Consider the following 18,964-nt stretch of genomic DNA (forward strand, 5'->3'; position numbering starts at 1 on the left):
TGGTATTTCAGTCAGGGATCCGGAAAGAAATGCTAAAAAAGTATATTAATGTTAATTTATATCTTACCATTTTAAAATATTGTTAAAAACAAACAAATATTTTGAACATCTAGGAACTACTGTGAAATTTATCAATAAAAATAGTGGAAAATAATTTTCTCTTTCCTTTTGATAATGAATCAAGTTAAGCAAACACAGTCTGAAAATAGTCTGCATTGCAGGCTGGAGTTTTTAATTTCCGTTTCTTGCAAAAGAATTTCAGAGTTCTCCTAATCTTACATTACTTGTTACACTTCCAGTTTAGTTTGCTCATCCCTTATCTTTCCCAGTCTCACAAAGCATTTTTTTAAATCTTTTTCCTTTCTGCCTGTCTCCTCTTAAATAATATACAATATCACAGTCCTGGTAAACTGACTGTATAACTGAGTGAGAAAACTTAATGTGTGACGTGTCTGAGTAAAAATTAGTGCAAATTACAGAATCACTGAAAAGAGTTGCTTAAAATGTTAGCTTTGGATACATTAAATAAGTGAATTTCTTTGGCGAGTAAATGTGTCTGAGAGCCATGACTGTTACACCTGTCAGCTGTGAGGATATCACACACAGGACACGAGCCGGTCTGAAAATCTTTAGCAGTAAATGCAGCTACTGTTAAACAACTGTCTCATTTAATAGTTCAGTTCATGATGATTAAAATAAATATCTCCATTGTGGGAATTCTGTATCAATTATTTTCTGCTGACTTCATGTCAAATCTTCCCACTGTTGTGATTATGTTTAGAGACACAATCATTCCTATTCGACTAAGTATCCAGTCAAGTTGCTAACAGTAAGTGTGCACTAGAACAATGAGTGAAATGGCAAATGCTTCTATGGTGTATTCTGGCTTCACATTGCTAATATAATTACTAACAAAAAAGCTAATAGGTTACAATTTGCCCTGAAACTTATCCTCAGAATTAGGAGATGCTCTGGACTTATTTGTATAAAATCTAAAAGATAGACTAATTCAAGAGTGTACTGAGGTTTCATTGTTCCTTTGATAATAGAATTAAATTGAAATATTGACACATTGCCGAAGAAAGTAGAAAAAAAAAAAAGTTGCAGTATATAATTAAAATTACTGCTATGAAGTAAGAGATTAAGAGTCCATTTAGTGAGTTAATAATAATATAGTCTGTCAGTTTGCAAAGACTACAAAAACTTTAAACTGTTTTGGAAGGTGTCCTATACATTATAGTGTATTAAATTAAGATTAAAAATAACTTGAACTGCATTAATGCCTACAGTAAATTTTCTAACTCAAGGGAGGTGTCTTAATGCACTCATATTTGGTGTGTAGTTATTTGGATACCAATCTCTGAAAAATCATAGAGAGAGTTCTGAATCAGACATTCAAATAGAAATATGTGTGACAGATCTTAGAGTCTATCTCTCATTGTCATAAATCATTTTGAATTCCAGAAGTAGCTTGTATGATAAAATAGATCTGACTAGCCCAATCTTCTCTCTGGTTTTCCCAGTAGCATGCTGTCACTTTTTCGTGAAAATAGAATTAACACTTTGTATGGTATTAGAAAAAAAAGTCCACCTACTTTATACTCATTTTGGGAGATTTCAGAATTGTGTGGATTTCATGAGGAAAGATGGGGAGAAATCCCAAAATCCTGAGTCGACAGGTTTGATTTGAATCATTGGATGTTAATTAACAGGGATTTCCTCTGTTGCAATTTTTGAAGCAGAATTACTATGTTATTCAACTAAAGTATTCTGAAAATATTTTTACAAAGGTCTTTTACAGATCTAAAAAGTTATTGAGCTGAATTTGATTGGGTCATTTTTTTGTGAGCTCATTTTATTTATGGTTACATTTACCCTAAAGAAGGATGTAATATGTTCATTAACCCTGTGTTTTCCCCACAAATTAATAAAAAGTAAACCTCTCTTAAAACCGTTTTTTGTGTCTGCCTTGGATTGCTAATTCAGTTTCATTTTTAAGTATTCACATAACAATCCATTTTGTGCCCCTCTGTAAATATTATCTTCCATTTAACAAGATCTTCCTTTTTTATTTATATGAAATCCTTCTGGATTAAAAATGTTATTCAACCAATTTAGATAGAAGAGATGCAAAAATATCATAGTAATTGCAATTACTGTAGAATGAAACAGGGCTATATAAAATAATACCAACTGACGTTCTGATTTCCTATGAAGTCAGAAAAAATACACATAAAATACATATACCAGTGCAGCTGAAAAGGGAAGTATTTCTGTGGAAGAACAGCAAGAAATTCAGGAGTTTGCAAAATATCAGTGACGGATATGAAAACAAAACCACATCTTAACAGCTGATCATTTTGTGCAATGAAATTGCTAAATGAAACAGATGTCTTTCCATTTCTCAGCTTGGCTGACATGAATCACAGATGCCCATTAGCTAAAATAACTATAGGAAACACTTTATGCTAAAAGTAGCAGAAAAATATTTCACAGAATATTTTTTTTAGTATTTGAGTAAAATGAAAAAAACTCTGCAGCACTGTTAGACAAAGTGTTCATGCATTTTGGAGTTGGGTAATGATTCACCAAACAGGGCTGTGAAGCACCTTGGGCAGACTTTAGTCACCTTGAGTCCTCTAGTAACATCTGGTTTGAATTGAGAACTGAAAAAACAAAATGGGAGGTATTCTCTTTTGTTGTTTAACTATATTACAAATTTTCAGCCCTTGAATTATGTCTGGAAGACTTGTTCATTTTATCTATAGCTTTGTGTTTCCTGATCACTCAAAAAGACCTGAAAGGTTTTTCTGAATTTGAAGTTTTTTTACCATAACTCTGGACTCCTATGTATATACATATAATTTAAATTGGATTATCAAACCAAAGGCATTATTAATATCTTTTTAGTGAGCATAGTGTTATAGCTTAAAGTGTTCTTCTAACTATGTATGTTTGTATTCCTTTTATGTTACTGTGAGGTCCAACTCTTGGCTCCCCAGAAGTCTTTATGTGGTTGTCTCAAAGTCCTATATTCAGGTCCTTTTCCAAACTTTTTGCTAATATATGTGTGGGGAAAAACAAAAAATCCCAAAACCACACAAACAAAAAAAAACCCCACAAGTAGGAAGTTTGAATTTGGCAGAGGTAATAGGTTAATGATTTTGTGGGCATAAAAAACATTTTTAAATCACCTCACTAAGGCTTAAACATAGCTACAGGAGAGGCAATGGGAAATCAATAATGACGGTACCTTACATGTTAGACAAATGACTGTGTTAAAAGATCTTTGCACACTAAATTGGATTTAAATATAGATGTTCAAACGTTTTATATTTTGTAGTGCAGGGATTTTCTTAGTTTTCTGATTTAGTTTTCTTCACCATACTGTTCAGGCTTCAAGTGCCAGGCAATATTTTAAGGCACCAGAATATGATTATTGGGATTGCTAAATTGTTTTACTAGTTCCTGGCATGGTTTTGTTAAATATAACTGTCCAAAACAATTTACATGCATCATCCGTATGTTAAGTTTGGCCAGACACTGTTGCTGGGAACTGTTTGCATGGAGTTATTCTGTTCTGGAGATAATGTATTAGAATGGATTTTGCCAGGCTGCTTAATGGTTTCTGAGTGAAATGACAGGCACTGCAGCACCAATACACTATTTTAACCTTTTGTGAGAATTAATAATACCAGACCTGGGTTTGGAAAGCATCTGGGAAAACTGCAAGGTGCCCATTTAAAGATCCCACTCAAACAGAACCTTATTTTATATTTCTGTCACAGGTCTCAGGAAAAGCATGCTCTTATCATGCTCTTCATCATTCTGGTATGAAAATATTTCATAGAGTGGCCATATATTTCAGCGATGAGTTCCTAGGACCAAAATATTTTTAAAGTGAAATTATATTCTAGGAAGACATGGAGAAAAAAACACTCAAGAACTACCTACACTAGATGACATTTTAAAATGGAACACAGCTTGGAAGATGCTGTCAAGTCCGTTAAAGAAGGGTGAAAGGGTTAATTGGAGGCATGAAAGGTCACAATTTTTGTGAGCCATCAGGGGAGAGAATAAAGCTCACTTTAAAAATTCATTCCTCAAAAGAGGTGTGAGAATGGCTTGCAACCTTCAGTTTGAACTCATTAAGAGAAACAGAAGGAAAAGAAAGAAAAATATCTATTTGCAAAGGATTTTTCTTAACATCTACCTTCTTACTCTTTGTGTTTGGTGGAGTTTCATAATTTTTTATTTGTTGTAGAATGAAAAGAAACAGTAAGAAAATACTTTGTAAACATGCACGTGTGTAGTGTAAGCCAAGTTTAATGGGTCTAAATACTTTGATGTAGAAAATCAAAGTTCAGAACATGATAGTATTCAAATTTCTACCATGAAGGCTTTGATCCAAGATGCCTGGTGAGTTCTGTCTGTTCCACGTATATCAAGTCTGTGGGAAATATTCAGTGTTTGAAAATTTTTCACAACATCAAGTCTGCGGGATGTATTCAGTGTTTGAAAATTTTTCTCAACATCAAGTCTGTGGGAAATATTCAGCGTTTGAAAATTTTTCACAATATAAAAGTCTACTGTTTGACTTTGGCTTATCCCACCAGTCCACTCTGTATGCTTGGTTTCAGCACAAAAGACAAGGATAGACAAATTCGAAACCACAATAATGAAATATTTTTATTCTAATACTTGAAACAGTTGCTATGGAAGATAACATGAGGGCATCACAGATGAAAAAGAAATATTTTCATGGCTGCAAAGCAAGGGAGGGTATTTATACTATGCTACATGTATAACATTTTTCATTATCTGAAATGGAGGCTTAAATTAACAAAAACTCTTCACATGACTAAATATAATCTTCCTGTGGATTTAATCAGTGCTGTAATTACGTGTGCAAATAACTGTTTTTAGAAGGGAAAAAATGCACCAGTTCCTAAACTGGAATATTTTGCTATTTTTTGAGTGTGATTTCAAAAAAAATGTATTTGCACTTCAGTTTTGTAATAAGAGCTTCTACTTTATTTGATCCTTCTGCTGAACTCAAAACTAAGTTTACTAAAAAGAATATATATCATGGTGAAAATAAATGCGAGTGCCAGATTCTTTCAGCTAATTATGGAATTAATGAGATTGGAAGGACCTTTCCAACAAGATGTTTAGAGAAATTATGCTAAATGTATCCAAAAGATCAAATGAGCCATCATCTACGTGGGTGTGCTGAACAACAAAGCATAATTAAATAATTTTCCATATAAAGGCAGTCAGGACTGCAAGTTAGGTATGTGAAGTTAAGTTTTATACAACTTAAATAATGAGTGTTAAATCAATACTGAATGCTTAATAAATTTGGGTGGTTTTCCTTTAGTCTATTTACAGTAGTTGATAAAGTGCAAGTGAAAATGACTTAAAATCAAATGTTCCCCAATTTGGGAGGAGTATAAATAATATGAAATTAAATTTTTAAAAAATATATTATTTCATTAAATCAGTGGTTCTGTTTTCCTTAATTGTCTTGTATTTTGCCATGTTCTTTATCTGCTTAGTGAATTTACAACTAGCACAGCAGTTGTGAATTTTTAATAGGATCTCTTCAAGGAAAGAAAAGGTCAGTATTAACATAAAAATCTTCTTTAAGAATGTGGTGCAGAGGTTTCTTAGCAGAGAACAGGTGTTGCTGCAAAAAATCTTCCAGAACAGCCAAGTTGAAAGATTCTGAGAACTAAGTTAGGAAACTGGCTGTCAGTCAGTGGTGAATAAAAATTACATTCTTAATGGTATCAACCACATATGTGGCATACAGAATTACTTAAAATATAATATTGATATTTAAAAACAACCATTCTTTTCATTGCTTTCAAACAAAGTACTGTCTTCTTCCATTTCAGCTTCATTCTGACCAGGATAAAGGAGATGGATCCCTCAAATACATTTTGTCAGGAGATGGGGCTGGCACTCTTTTTATAATTGATGAGAAAACAGGAGATATTCATGCAACTCGGAGAATTGACAGGGAAGAGAAAGCCTTTTACACCCTGCGTGCCCAAGCTATCAACAGAAGAACTTTGAGACCAGTGGAACCTGAGTCTGAGTTTGTCATCAAGATCCATGACATCAATGACAATGAACCAACATTTCCAGAAGAAGTTTACACTGCTAGTGTTCCTGAGATGTCAGTAGTAGGTGAGTTCTCTGTACTGAGGTACAAATGCCTTTTCTCTTGACAAATTATTTCCACATCTTTTCAAAAGTCAGTCATGTGCAGAGTTCTACCTGATAAGTTTTTTTTTTTCATTTTGACATATTTGTTCAAATACTGAAAAGGCATTCAGAACCAGATTTTTATGATCTAAGATCTGTTTCTACTTGGAATGTCCAAATTATTGGCTTTACAGTTCTTTGGAATATAAATATTATAGATAGTAGGTGAATGGTGAATCATCCTCCTCCTCAGGAACTGTTAGAATAAGATGACTAAATTAGCCTGTTTAAAGCTCAATATTTTTTTTCTTTCATTTTCACTGCAAGTTCTTAGTGGTTGTAAGCACCAAATGGAGAGCTGTCTCCACTCCCTCTGTGGGTGAGGAGAATTATATATTGACTCATGCACTGTTGATGCACTGTCTGAAGGTAGACACCCTCTTTATTTGCTTTTCTGTCACTTTTTTACTGTATAGACAAATCCTCTTGCGCTTTCACTTCCTTAACTCCATCCACAAATGACACCTTCATGAATGTTAAACAGCTGTGTGACTTGATCTTTCCTCTCTTTGCAATGTATTTTCAGATCCTATCTTAACTACAGAGTTGTGGCCTGGATCATGCCAGCTGGTGAATTTTATAACCAATAACATTTGGAATATGACTTATTATTGATATTAGTGCATACAATTCATTAAGAATAATTTTTAAAAACTTAAAAATATATTATGTTTCTTTTAAAATATAATAATAATTAATTAATTAATTGTATAAATGTAGCTATTATAATATTAAGTTCTAAAAATTCAGAAAACAAACAATGCATTCAATGTAATTTTAGGCTATTATTACCATTTTAATCACCTCCACTGCCTGAATAGGTCAAACAGGTATTTTAGATTACTAAATTAGCCTGTTGAGATGATAAGTTTTTAAGATGTCCTAAATATATAGGTATTGATAATTTAGTACTTGACTTCAAGGACCTTGGAAAATGCTAAAAGAGAAAAAAATACATAATTATTGAGAGAGAATGCCCTCAGCAAATCTGTGCAGCAATGTATGGAAGCATAATACTAATATCTTTTTGTTCTTAATATTTCAATCTGCTTTCAGTTTGTGATTGAATCAGTTTTTACAAATCCAGCATTCAGCAAGTGGTTTTTATTGTAAAGGAAAATAAAATTTATAAAGAAAGTTAAAGAAATCTGACAGATGAATGTGTAGGCCTGTACTGAAATCTCATCAAATCAGCCCACATAAAGAGAAGAACTGAAAAATCTTCCACCTTTACTGTTCCAAAATCTAACAAAGTGTGATACCAATTTACTAACATACTGGTCAGTTTTCTAAACTTCCATAAACATATACAGCTTTAGGCAGAGCATCTTGAAAGTGCATCCTGGGGGAACATTTCTGGAGCATTTTCTAGAGAAGCATTTGGCTCGATTACAGGAGGGCTGAAAAAGTATGTCTCAGATTTTCAACTTTATTTCTCATGTTCTTTCTGTAAATTACAAAATGAATAGTTTAAAACATGATCGGAAAGATATAATAAAATTAATCATTGTTTTCATTAAATATTATGTTATTATATAATACTAAGTTATAAGCTATTGTTTCTTCATTTCATCAGTCTCAATTCCATAAATAACATTTTTTCTTTAAGTGTTCTCAAACATTCACAGCATTATTTCAATGCTTCTGAAGTATTCAGATAGCAAGGTTCCTGTGTATCTGTATAGCTGTACATAGCTCATAAAATTTGGAAACTGCAAAATATCAGCATTAAAACAACAAAAAATGAGATAACATGATAAGAAAAATATTTAGAAAACAATAATTTATAGAAAAACAAAGAGCAACAAACACACCAACTTGGGTGTACAGTGTGTTAACCTTGAATCTTAAATAAATAGCTGGGCTGAAACAAATTGACTTCATTTTGTCAATAAAATTATAATAATTAGGAGAATTATAACTCAGTTCAAATTTATCATGTTCCTGGATTTTATAAATGCAGTCATTCAGCTGCTAGAGTGACTGACTGTCTACCTGATAGGCAACATTTCTTTGAGCTTTATTACTTTTCACTTTATGTCTGCTCCCTAGAGGTTTATATTCATCTGTAGTCCATAAGAGAATGATGTGATTTTATAAAGTATTCATCAAAGTTGATTTATAAAGTATTCATTTCTTCATAACACTAATTTAATTCTCCAACTTAAAAAAAAATCTACTCAGTAATCTGAAAACTAAAGGCTAAAGGAAGAAGGAGAGAAGTCTTCTAAAAGAATAAGCTGCATAACACTTTTGAGAAAAATAGAACTAATTAGAAATTGTGAAGTTATTATGTTAAAATTCTTCACATTTTGGTACAACAATAATATATTATCACATCATTATTACAAAATATTTTTAAATTAGTATTTTTTCTGGCATCATACAATTCAAGAATTTTTAGTACAGCAATTTCCATGAGAAATTTATGAAAAAAGGAACAATTACATTTTTTATTACAATTTCACTTCCTCATTCAAAGGAAAATGGGAATAAATTCTGACATTTCTCTATTTTTTTCTCTCTGGACCTTTTTTTTTTAGTTATGGTATTGTGAGCAGCCCATTACTTGCCCAGTACTGTTGGCCATGGGCTAAGAAACTGTCAGGCTTGATGTAAGGCATGCAGATAGAAATGGCAGTCTTGGATGTAATTGCACATTCCGTTAAATGTCCCCTGTAGTAGTCACTTCTGTGAGAAAGTAGAAACAGTTAATTTTTCTATAAATGTCTGCAAACATTAAGAGGAGTTTATGATATTAATATTTTCACAGTGATAGGTACCAGAAAGAGAAATTACAAAGCTAAATTACTATGGCCCTTACCTGAATAGAGGTGAGTTATATGGTTCTACAGAAAGTGTGGTACTCTCAGGACTGTAATATTTTCATTATCTAGCCCAACATAGTCAACATGGTGTGGCACCATGCTACATATTGGGAGTCTGAGAAAGAGAGATATTGCTGGAACCACGCCCTGCCTTTCCTGTGTCCAACCTGCCAAGCAGAGAGAATCCCAGGTGAAGGATTCCCTGTCCTCCTTCTGTTCCACTTGGCTGAATGCCATGACTTCAGGGACAGGGGAGAATCGTGGCAAGCTCCTGCCCAGTCCTGCAGGTGCATCTGTTCCACAGCTGCCTCGCTGTCACAGGTGCCCTTGCAGGGGTGCTGCTGATCTCCCCTCTCTGCTGATTTGCAATAAGACACGAGAAAATCAAATGGAACTGTGGCAAGGGAAGCTCTAATTAGACATTAGGAAAAGGATCTTCCTCGAGAGATTGGTCAGTCACTGGAACAGGCTCTCCAGAAAAGTGTCAGAGTGTCTTGAATGCTTCTCTTAGTCATATGGTCGAGTTTTAGGTAGTCCTATGAGAAGCATTAGAAGTTGGACTTGTGATCCTTATGGGTCCTTTCCAACCCAGTATATTAGATGATTCCATGACAGCATTATCCACCAAAAATACATATATATTCTTATAGGATGACTTGCACTCCTGCTACTATTGGTACATCTAAGTTCAATAGTTTACTATCAATCAGGTGTAAAGGCTGGACCACTAGACAGACACATAAACATACCCAATGTTTTTTAAGATACTAGCTTATTCAAAACATCTACACAGAGAAGGTTCCTTATGTATAAAAGTAGGATTGTACAGTATAGTAAAATGGGGTGAAAAGAAAAATAAAATACATTACACTTTCACTATCAAAGATGAAAGTGGACCTTGTGCACATCGATGGTGCAGATTGAGATCAGATGTCATGCCTCCTATTGGAGGACAGAACACTGGAACAATTGTCTTTGTTCATTGTTTCCAATTCCTGTGGAAGTAAACATAGTCTTTCATATGTATATTCATCACACAAGCAATGTTTCATAGATAATAAATATTTACTCTTTTTTTTCTTTGTTATACATAAAATCCGTATCAGTCTTTATCATGACTACTAACTTACAACTTGTACCTGTGCCTCGCATTTATGTTGTGCTTTGTCTGTGTTCTCAAAACCTTGGCCATCACCTGGTGACTGCATTCTCTGTCCTGGTACTGAATATCAGTGTTTCAAATTGCCTTAATCTTATCTCTACTGTAAGAAGTGTCAAAAAAAACCCCAAAAGTCAGCTATTCTGCAGTTTTGCCACTGTGTTGTCTATTTCTGTAAAGCAGCTACAATGGTGAGGTCTTCATATGAACCTTGCATGCACTTATCTGGATACCAGAAAGAAGAGAAACATGGTATCACACCATGCAAAGAAAAGAATGAAATGCTTATATAACAAAACCTTGGAGTGATTGAAATCTGTGCACCCTTGGAGAACAGGGTTTGCTCCATCCTGAAGTTTCCTGTACTAGAAGGAAAGATAAGGTGATCAGAAAGTCAGAAAAGCACTATTGAGTCTTTATCTACTCCATATGCCTCCATCCATAAACCTTATCAAGTCCTGATGTAGCCACGCACCAGCCTCTTTCAGACCACAAGAGCAGTTTTGATTTCTTCCTCCGGCTGTGGTACTAACCAGACAGACACCGGAGGATATGGCTATTTCTATTATCAAATAGAGTGTTTTACAAAGGCCCATAAATTCTTTGTTGTCTTGTTCATCTTTCTTTTGTTGCTTATTAAACATTGAAAAGGCAGACATAAATGGGCCAGCTTCAGGATCTCACAGCTGGGTCGATATCCGAGAAGACAACTTATTCTCCTGAAGTCTTTGTACTGATTACTGGATTTTTATCTTCTTTCACTTTTTCCTTTCCTTACTTTCAGAGTTTGTGACCCAGACGGTTTTGACGACAGTCTTCTGCTCTGTCCATCATATTTTTTACCTATCTCTTTCTGCTCATTTGGAGATTTCTTTTCAGAACTGCAGATAGTCTATTTTCCTCTAGGTGGATTTTCCTGTGGAATTTGCCTATTAGTGTGTTTTTGAAAAGTTTTCAGAACTTTCTCTTTAGACCTCTTTTTATATATTTATATATCTTCCCAGCTTATATGTTCTATAATCATTCCCTATCCTTATTGCATCTTGTAGCTTTTCTGCTTCTAAATTAGGGATATCAATATATGATATTCAGAAGATGTAACCTCCTTCTGAGTTTACGTGTGATGTACAGGGTGCCCTGTTGTTCTGTCATCTCTACCTCTTATCATGTGTTTTTCTTTCTCTTTAGACAGCAGTTAGAGCTGCTTAACTTTTTACCCTAACTTCTTCTATACTCCCTCATTAGTGCTCTTCACCAGTTCGCAATGCTTAGTCCGCTCTGCCATGGAATTCATCTTATAACACCTCCTTCTGGTTTCCTACTAAGATATTTCAAAAACTTTTTTTTTTTTTTCATACAAAGTTCTCTCAACAAACACTTTTGCATCTTCTGACTTAGGACATTTCAAAAACCCAAATCAGGATTTTTTTTTTTACAGAGTTTTATTTCACTCTGCACACAAATCCTGCCATTAGGAGATGAAAAAAAAAGTTAAAAAAAACTCCAAAAGCAAAACAAAATCCCATCAAGCTAAAATATTTTTCCTTAAAAAGGACATCTTAAAATAATTGAAATTATCCAGTCCTGTGCTTGTTTGCAACTTATTGTTTTCTAATTTACAGGACTATCTTGTAGTCAAAGATCTTTCTGACATTGAGTTCTCTGAACATGCCGCCCTTTTCAGTTCTTTTCTGTATTCTGCAGCTTAAAATAGATTATTTCAGAGGAAAACATGTGTCGTTATTTCTGGGGAAAATAGGTGTCATTATTTCCTGTCTTTTCCACTAAAAACAGCAGAAAAATTCTATTAATTTGGCTTGTTATTTGTATGGATAATTTACTATAGAGGGTACTTACTCTAGTTAAGTATCACATAACTCAGCTGGGAGTAAAGAAAACAAAACCTAAGCTTACAATCCATCTCTACAGTGGATATTTTGTGGATTCCTTTTCCTAGATAATTATTTCCAGTGATTTTTATCTAATATGTATGCATCATAAATAAATTGTGAGGTCAAAGTCATTAATACTTGTATTGTGTTTGAAGATGCTTGCAGAAAACAGCAGCAAGGGCCAAATATATTAATTACTGTTATAGTCCTAGACTCTAGGGAGAGTCAAACACTACAATTAAAGTTATGTTAAAATATGCCTTCTGAGAGCTACAATAATCTGCCAAAAGACTGTTTGTTTCTGGACCAAGTTTACCACTATTGAATTCTAGTTCATGGTATGTAAAATAGGCAATTATGCCAGAAGAAAATAACAGAATTCACTGGTGTGTTATTAATAACATAGATGGTGCCTTATTCATAGATTCATAGAATGGTTTGAGTTGGAAGGGACCTTAAAGATCTCCTAGTTCCAACCCCCCTGCCATGGCAGGGATGTCACCTGCTGACCTCATTTCTCAGAACCCCATCCAGCCAGGCACTGAGCACTGCCAAGGATGGGACAGCTAAAGCTTCTCTGGGAAACCTGTTCCAGTGCCTCACCACAGTCACAGTAAAGCATTTGTATTTATATCTTATTTAAAACTGGTCTCTTTCAGTTTGCAGCCATCCCCCCTTGTCCTATCCCTACATGCTGCCCTTGTAAGATGTCCATCTCCATCTCTCCTATATGTAATCACTGTCTCCTTTATGCACTGCTATAGAGTTCAGATTAGGCTTTAAATTTCAAAAGTCAAAGACCAGATTCATCAGAAGCAACCTGTGACTATGTAAAAGACAGAGTAAGATCTAGACCAAGTAATGATTGTTAACTGATACCTACACTGTAGTTTTTAAGCCCTGGCATAAGTGATCATCTTCAATGCTTTTGGGTTTCTGGTCCAGGTTTCCAACCCGAACAAACAATAAATTTGTTTTATTGAGCATCAGTGGTCTTCAGTGTACTGAAGCAAAGCAAAACCAGCTGGTGCTTTGACAGATGATGTGCAGAATGTAATTGATACACTGATGACATTACTCCTGTTTACTTCTTGATGTGGTTTCTGTCAGGTTTTTACAGGAATTGCTGATCCCCCATGGAAGCCTGGGGAGCACATCTATTTTCCTCTCATAGCAAGGGGAGTTCTGCATCCTAAATGCAACTTGGAAGTGTAGTAGTGCCCTTGCACTTCTCCTCCCAGGTACCAGACCCATAAAATCCAAAGAGCTGAGGTAACATGAAAAAGTAAAGTTCATCCTTACTGCATTTGGGTAATAGAGTGTACATTGTCCTGAACATAACCCACCAATTGCATGGTGTGATAGCGATGAAATTAAGGAGCACAAGTCTCTTTCCACAGACTTTAGAGGGAATAGGTACAAATCTACAGTTTTCAGAAGTTTCTGACAGGTTTTTTTGAGGGGTGTATATATGCAGCCATGTTCATTCCAGCTGGAGAGAAGCATAGATGATGTAATTTGCTGTTTCATGTGCATGTGCACTGAGAGTATTAATTCATTATGACACCTAATAGCAGTAACTGTTAGACACAGAGTATTGCATTTAAAAATGAGTTGTTTAAAATATATTTTAAATTTATTAAACATTTTCTTCAGTTTCCTTCCAAATTATTCTTCAAAATTGGTTTTCCTTATATTTTTAAACTAAAATAAAACAAAAGTCTCATACAATTGACCTATTAATAGTTACATTTAGTTTCACAAATTAGGGAAATGTGAAAATTAGAAAAAAATTAATTATTCACTTACATGTAATAGAGACAAAGTGTTTATTTTTATGTATTTACAATGTAGAAGCTTCTGATTAACACATCAGGCTGTTGTGACAGATGTCTTGATTATGACTGTTCTGTGTTGGTATGGATATGAAATGGAGGAGTTGTAAACTTTACTTGCACAATTCCTTGTTGGTCAGTGGCTTGGGGGTTTTTTGCCCTTTTTTTAACTTGCATCACTTCAGTTACTGAGCATGGTTTGTGTTATCCGACTTTTACACAACTGCTTTTTCAGGGAAGGTAATTTTTAGGAGCAAGTATATATTCTAGCACTGCAGTTTCTCTATAGTAGTAGGATGGTCTGAAAGTGCATTTCAGAATCAAGACAACACTCTTCAGAACTTAAATATATTAAACAGAAAGGCCTATTCACCTTTTAGCAGAATAGTTATATAGACATATATCTACACATGGAGTTCAGAGTGGCTGAAGACGTAAGACATTTGTGAAGCATAGAGACAAAGTTTTTAGAACACACCTACCATCCCCACATTCTTACTTTTTAAAAAATGTTCCAATTTTCGGAATCAGCATATTCCGAATGGTTACCAGAGCAATCTTCAATACAATATAAAGTTATTTTCTCTTAATTTCTTTATACTTATACTTGTGTAGCATTTTTTATTTTTTAAATTTTATTTTGTGTTTGGGTCTTTACTCTGTAAATTCATTATTCACTCCATTTTAATAGGAATAGTATAACCAGCAATATGCCCATTTTGCCTTCTTTTTGAGAAGCCAGTACTTTCAGGGACTCACTGAAACAAGTATTTTTATTCTCTAGCAGTTGAAAACAGAATATTTCGGAAAACTCATCTCTGTTTCCATAGTTAGGCATATGGCTAATTCCCTTGGTATTGGTGCTATGATTGAACAATTTACTTATAAAAGGCAGGTTTGTTGTCATGTCATAAAATCCCAAATAAATGGAGAAATGGCATTTACTTTTACTTGTTTTTCTTTGTATGTTAGATTAACTCTGTAATATAGACAGACAATGCAGATAATGTGAGGAAGTAAATAATTGTGCCAAGGGTCCTGGATTTACAGGTGTCTTTTTTCATATTTTGTGGGGAAAAGAATTTTGAGGGAATTGGGCTAAAAGGAGAAAAAAGTTTTGAAGTCTTCTGATCCTCAGATTAGCCCATGGCTAGCCAGTCATGTGCTTGTGGTGATTGTTTTTCCTTTTTTTTTTCCTCAGTTCTTTCCTATATACTTAAAATAGCGTCTGCACTTTATGGATGCACAGTAGGGGGGATCCTTGTTCATACTTTATTTCTGTGATGGAAGAGTTGAACAGGATGTAGAAAAATATTTTGATTGTGGAAAAACTGTCCAACAGTGGTAACAGCAAATATTTCATGTTTTAAAGGATTGGTATATTCTATTAAAATTTAGAAAAGGTCTTTAAGGTTAGGAAATTTTCTGTAATCTAAATAATCAGCAGATTTCAAAGTTCATATGACAGTGTTTCTTTTGGTAATATCTATCTACAGTAAAACTTAAAATCAGGGAGAACCGATGCCTTGTTTTTCACAAGTTCCAATGACCTGTTTAATCATCTTTTTCTGTCATGTTCCTGCATGTGTAGTTTCATATCATCCTCATATCATTGAACAAAAGAAAAGAAAAAGAAAACAAACCACAAAACACCCCAAACCCATTCTAGGCAATGGAATGAAGGTATTTATTCCAAGTAAAAAAGTGTCTTCTGCAAAGAGGATGTGCATACATGAAATTATTGTAGCTAGGTAAGGATAAGAATTCAGCTCAGACCCAGCTATTGTTTATATTTTCTAATTAAATCTTAATCTCACTTGGGATTACTGAAGTTTATTTTCAATTTATGTAGAAGGAGACCCAGAATAAGGAAGAATGTACGTAATGTTGACTAGAAGATCACAAATATATTTGGAAAATCCAACTAGTATTAGCTGACATTTTCTTTGGTGTCTGTTGGAATGGAAATTGATGCTCTGACACCTCCGTGTAGTGTCATATGCAACTAAGTTGGTTTTGGATGTTTCAGGTACTTCTGTGGTCCAAGTTACAGCTACTGATGCTGATGACCCTTCATATGGAAACAGTGCCAGAATAATTTATAGCATACTTCAAGGCCAGCCATATTTCTCTGTGGAACCAGAAACAGGTAATGAATATTTTCATTATTTTCATTTGCTATAAACTTTAAACTTTTCCTTTCATTTAAAAGACCTTACATCGCATAAAACATGTAATTAAAAACTAACTGAGATGAAAGAGCATTTCTTGCTTTTTCTCATTATTTATAACTTTTATAATACATATAAAAACTCAAGACATCTGAAATTATGAACTGTAAGTAATTTCACAATGGGACTATTTATTGCTTAAGATTTAAATAACAACATTTCTGATAAAGGCGGGCATAAAGGTTTTTTTCCTCAGAAAATATTGTTCTTTTTTCCCCTAATGATTCTACTTAGATTAATAAAAGATGGTCTTTCTCCTAAACCTTTGGCACAAATATCTTGAAGCATTTTTAGCATGAAACTGGAAAAGTACCTGTGATGTAGAACAAGTACTGAACCAAGACACAGCCTGTACTAAAGACTACTATAATTGTAAGACTACTATAAAACTTATGGACAGAAATTTTTTCTTTGAAACATTAAATTAATATCTCAGAGATTTATTTCAGGACTAATATAAAAAAGATAAGCAACAAATACATTATTAGCGATTCTGTTTTCCAATTTATTTCTTTTAGGCATCATCAGGACGGCGTTGCCGAACATGAACAGAGAAAACAGGGAGCAGTACCAAGTAGTTATCCAGGCAAAGGACATGGGAGGCCAGATGGGAGGATTATCAGGGACCACCACGGTGAACATCACCCTGACTGATGTCAACGACAATCCACCTCGCTTCCCCCAGAGTAAGCTGCATTTAATAGTTGACTTGTGCTGGAAGAGTTAGGCAGTCACCATCTGGTTTAATTTAGAGTAAATCTAGATTATGGGGCACACATAAACAAAAGGCTTATGTGCTGATTATTATTATTAAAGCAGTATATTAAATGTTAAAGCTTTTTTTTTTTTTTTTGTTAAGAAACAGTTACATGATGAAATATAACTGCAGTAAACCTGGAATTCCTCCCAGGAATATGGGCAGCAATAGTAGGTGGACTTGTAAGAGCATTAGAGCAATGTTTTTGCTCTTTCCTTACCTATTGCTTAAATCCTACATGCTCTCCCACTGGAGAACAAAACATGTTGTAATTCTAGATATGCAGAAATATTTGAATTGACGTATCTGCTTAAATATTTAATCATGAAGAATATGGAAAAGAAATTACTCAAAGGGAATCAGACAGATTTGTACTTTTCAGCTATAGAGCTACAAAACAATATACAAAACTTCCCAAATTAAAGCAAATTAAATTTAACTTTTGTTTGGTTTTTTACAGCTTTAGTGAAGGTTTTTATAATGCTTTTTGCTCTTTGATACTACTGCTGTCAAGACTTTGTATCCTTAAACCAAAATGTAAAAATATTTTTGGTCTCTGATGTGAAAATATTAAACTATGCAGCATTGAACTTGTAACAGTTAAGCATTTTAAATACATTTGAAGCCTTTTGCATTAATTGAAGTTGCAGTATTTGCGCAATGATTTAGATTTACTTAGTACGTAAAGGATTTAGAGTATCCTCACCACACATTTTATACACTCTGTATAATTCTACTCAATCCAGTAGTTACTGATGCACTCTTCTTGATCAAAATAACAGAATCAGCTTTAAATTATGCTCCTTATGGCAGAACTGGAGTACATAATTATGTTCAATTTAATATTGAAGTTAATATATATAAGTTCATCTAAGATGTTTATCAGCATGTAATTTCATATTCACACTTAAAAAAAATAATCATACACTATTGAATAAGAAGAACTTGTGCATTTCTACAAAGGTCATATTCTGAACAGAATTTATTGTTACATTATAATTTATTTATAATTAATTATTTTTTAAATATTTTTTCATTTTTCCACAATTTTAAAAAATCATTTTTATTGTTTCAATATGTATATAGAAGATTATGGTATTTCCATTGTTGTGTAGGATAGGAGTGCTGTAGTACTCTTCTCTGGACACACTGGAGAAGACTGTTCAAAGAGGTGTCATGTTCAAAGCCTTACAGGAAAAAAAAAAAATAAGTTAAACTTAAGACAGCATAGAAGCTTCAAAAGTGCATATTTATACTTTTCGTCTTTTTTCTTGTTTTCTTGAACAGTGTGGTAAATTATAAGTTAGAATGATGAAATCAACTTTCCAGACCACTTTAACATGACTTATCTGGGATTCCAACATAATATTTGAGATAGAGAAGGATTTGATGTAGCATCTCTGCATTTTTCTTTAATGTCAGTTTAAATCAGATATGTCATTTGCTTTAAAGAAACTTAAATTTGCTTTCATGGGCTTTTGTTGTTTTTGTTTGATTTTTCTCTCTACTTTCTCTCTGCCACTTTCTTTGTTAGATATAAATGCACGTTTCATTGGAGATGAAAATTAAAACATTTATAAGGATGACATATTTTACTAAATATATGAAAGTAAAAATAGCTATTAACTTTAAAAATATATATATTTAGCCTCAAAATGGAAGTGGACATTATAATGATTTATGATTTTAACAGAGTTCAGTGAGACTGCTGGAATTGAAACTGTTTAAGTAAAATTATTCTTATTCTATTCCAATTTATAAAAAACTCAGATGTATTAGGTTAATGAAACAATAATATTCACATCAGATTTATAAATTATCAGGCTAAGTATTAGAATTCCCATTATGTTTCCACAGGACTCCCCATATTACAGCTATATGTTTCAATAAAATGTTTAATATCAGCTTATATGTCTCCCACAAGAAACTCATATTAAAATTGGGGAAAATTTGACATAATTTATTGTATTGTACATTCTAAAAACATAA

At 33.5% G+C, this 18,964-nt stretch overlaps 1 protein-coding gene across 2 annotated transcripts in view; it reads left to right on the forward strand.

The window, feature by feature from the left end:
- The window catches only part of CDH10 (cadherin 10), a 55,243-nt gene that overhangs the window by 15,966 nt on the left and 20,313 nt on the right, over positions 1-18,964 (forward strand). For both annotated transcript variants that reach the window (XM_058818726.1, XM_058818735.1), the window contains exons 2-4: positions 5,901-6,195; positions 16,017-16,136; positions 16,737-16,904. In XM_058818726.1, coding sequence (XP_058674709.1) covers positions 5,901-6,195; positions 16,017-16,136; positions 16,737-16,904 — 583 coding nt within the window. The remainder of the gene's footprint in view (positions 1-5,900; positions 6,196-16,016; positions 16,137-16,736; positions 16,905-18,964) is intronic.

This window comes from Ammospiza caudacuta, chromosome 1 (genome assembly GCF_027887145.1).
Source record: "Ammospiza caudacuta isolate bAmmCau1 chromosome 1, bAmmCau1.pri, whole genome shotgun sequence".
In the NCBI taxonomy this organism is placed as follows: Eukaryota; Metazoa; Chordata; class Aves; order Passeriformes; family Passerellidae; genus Ammospiza; species Ammospiza caudacuta.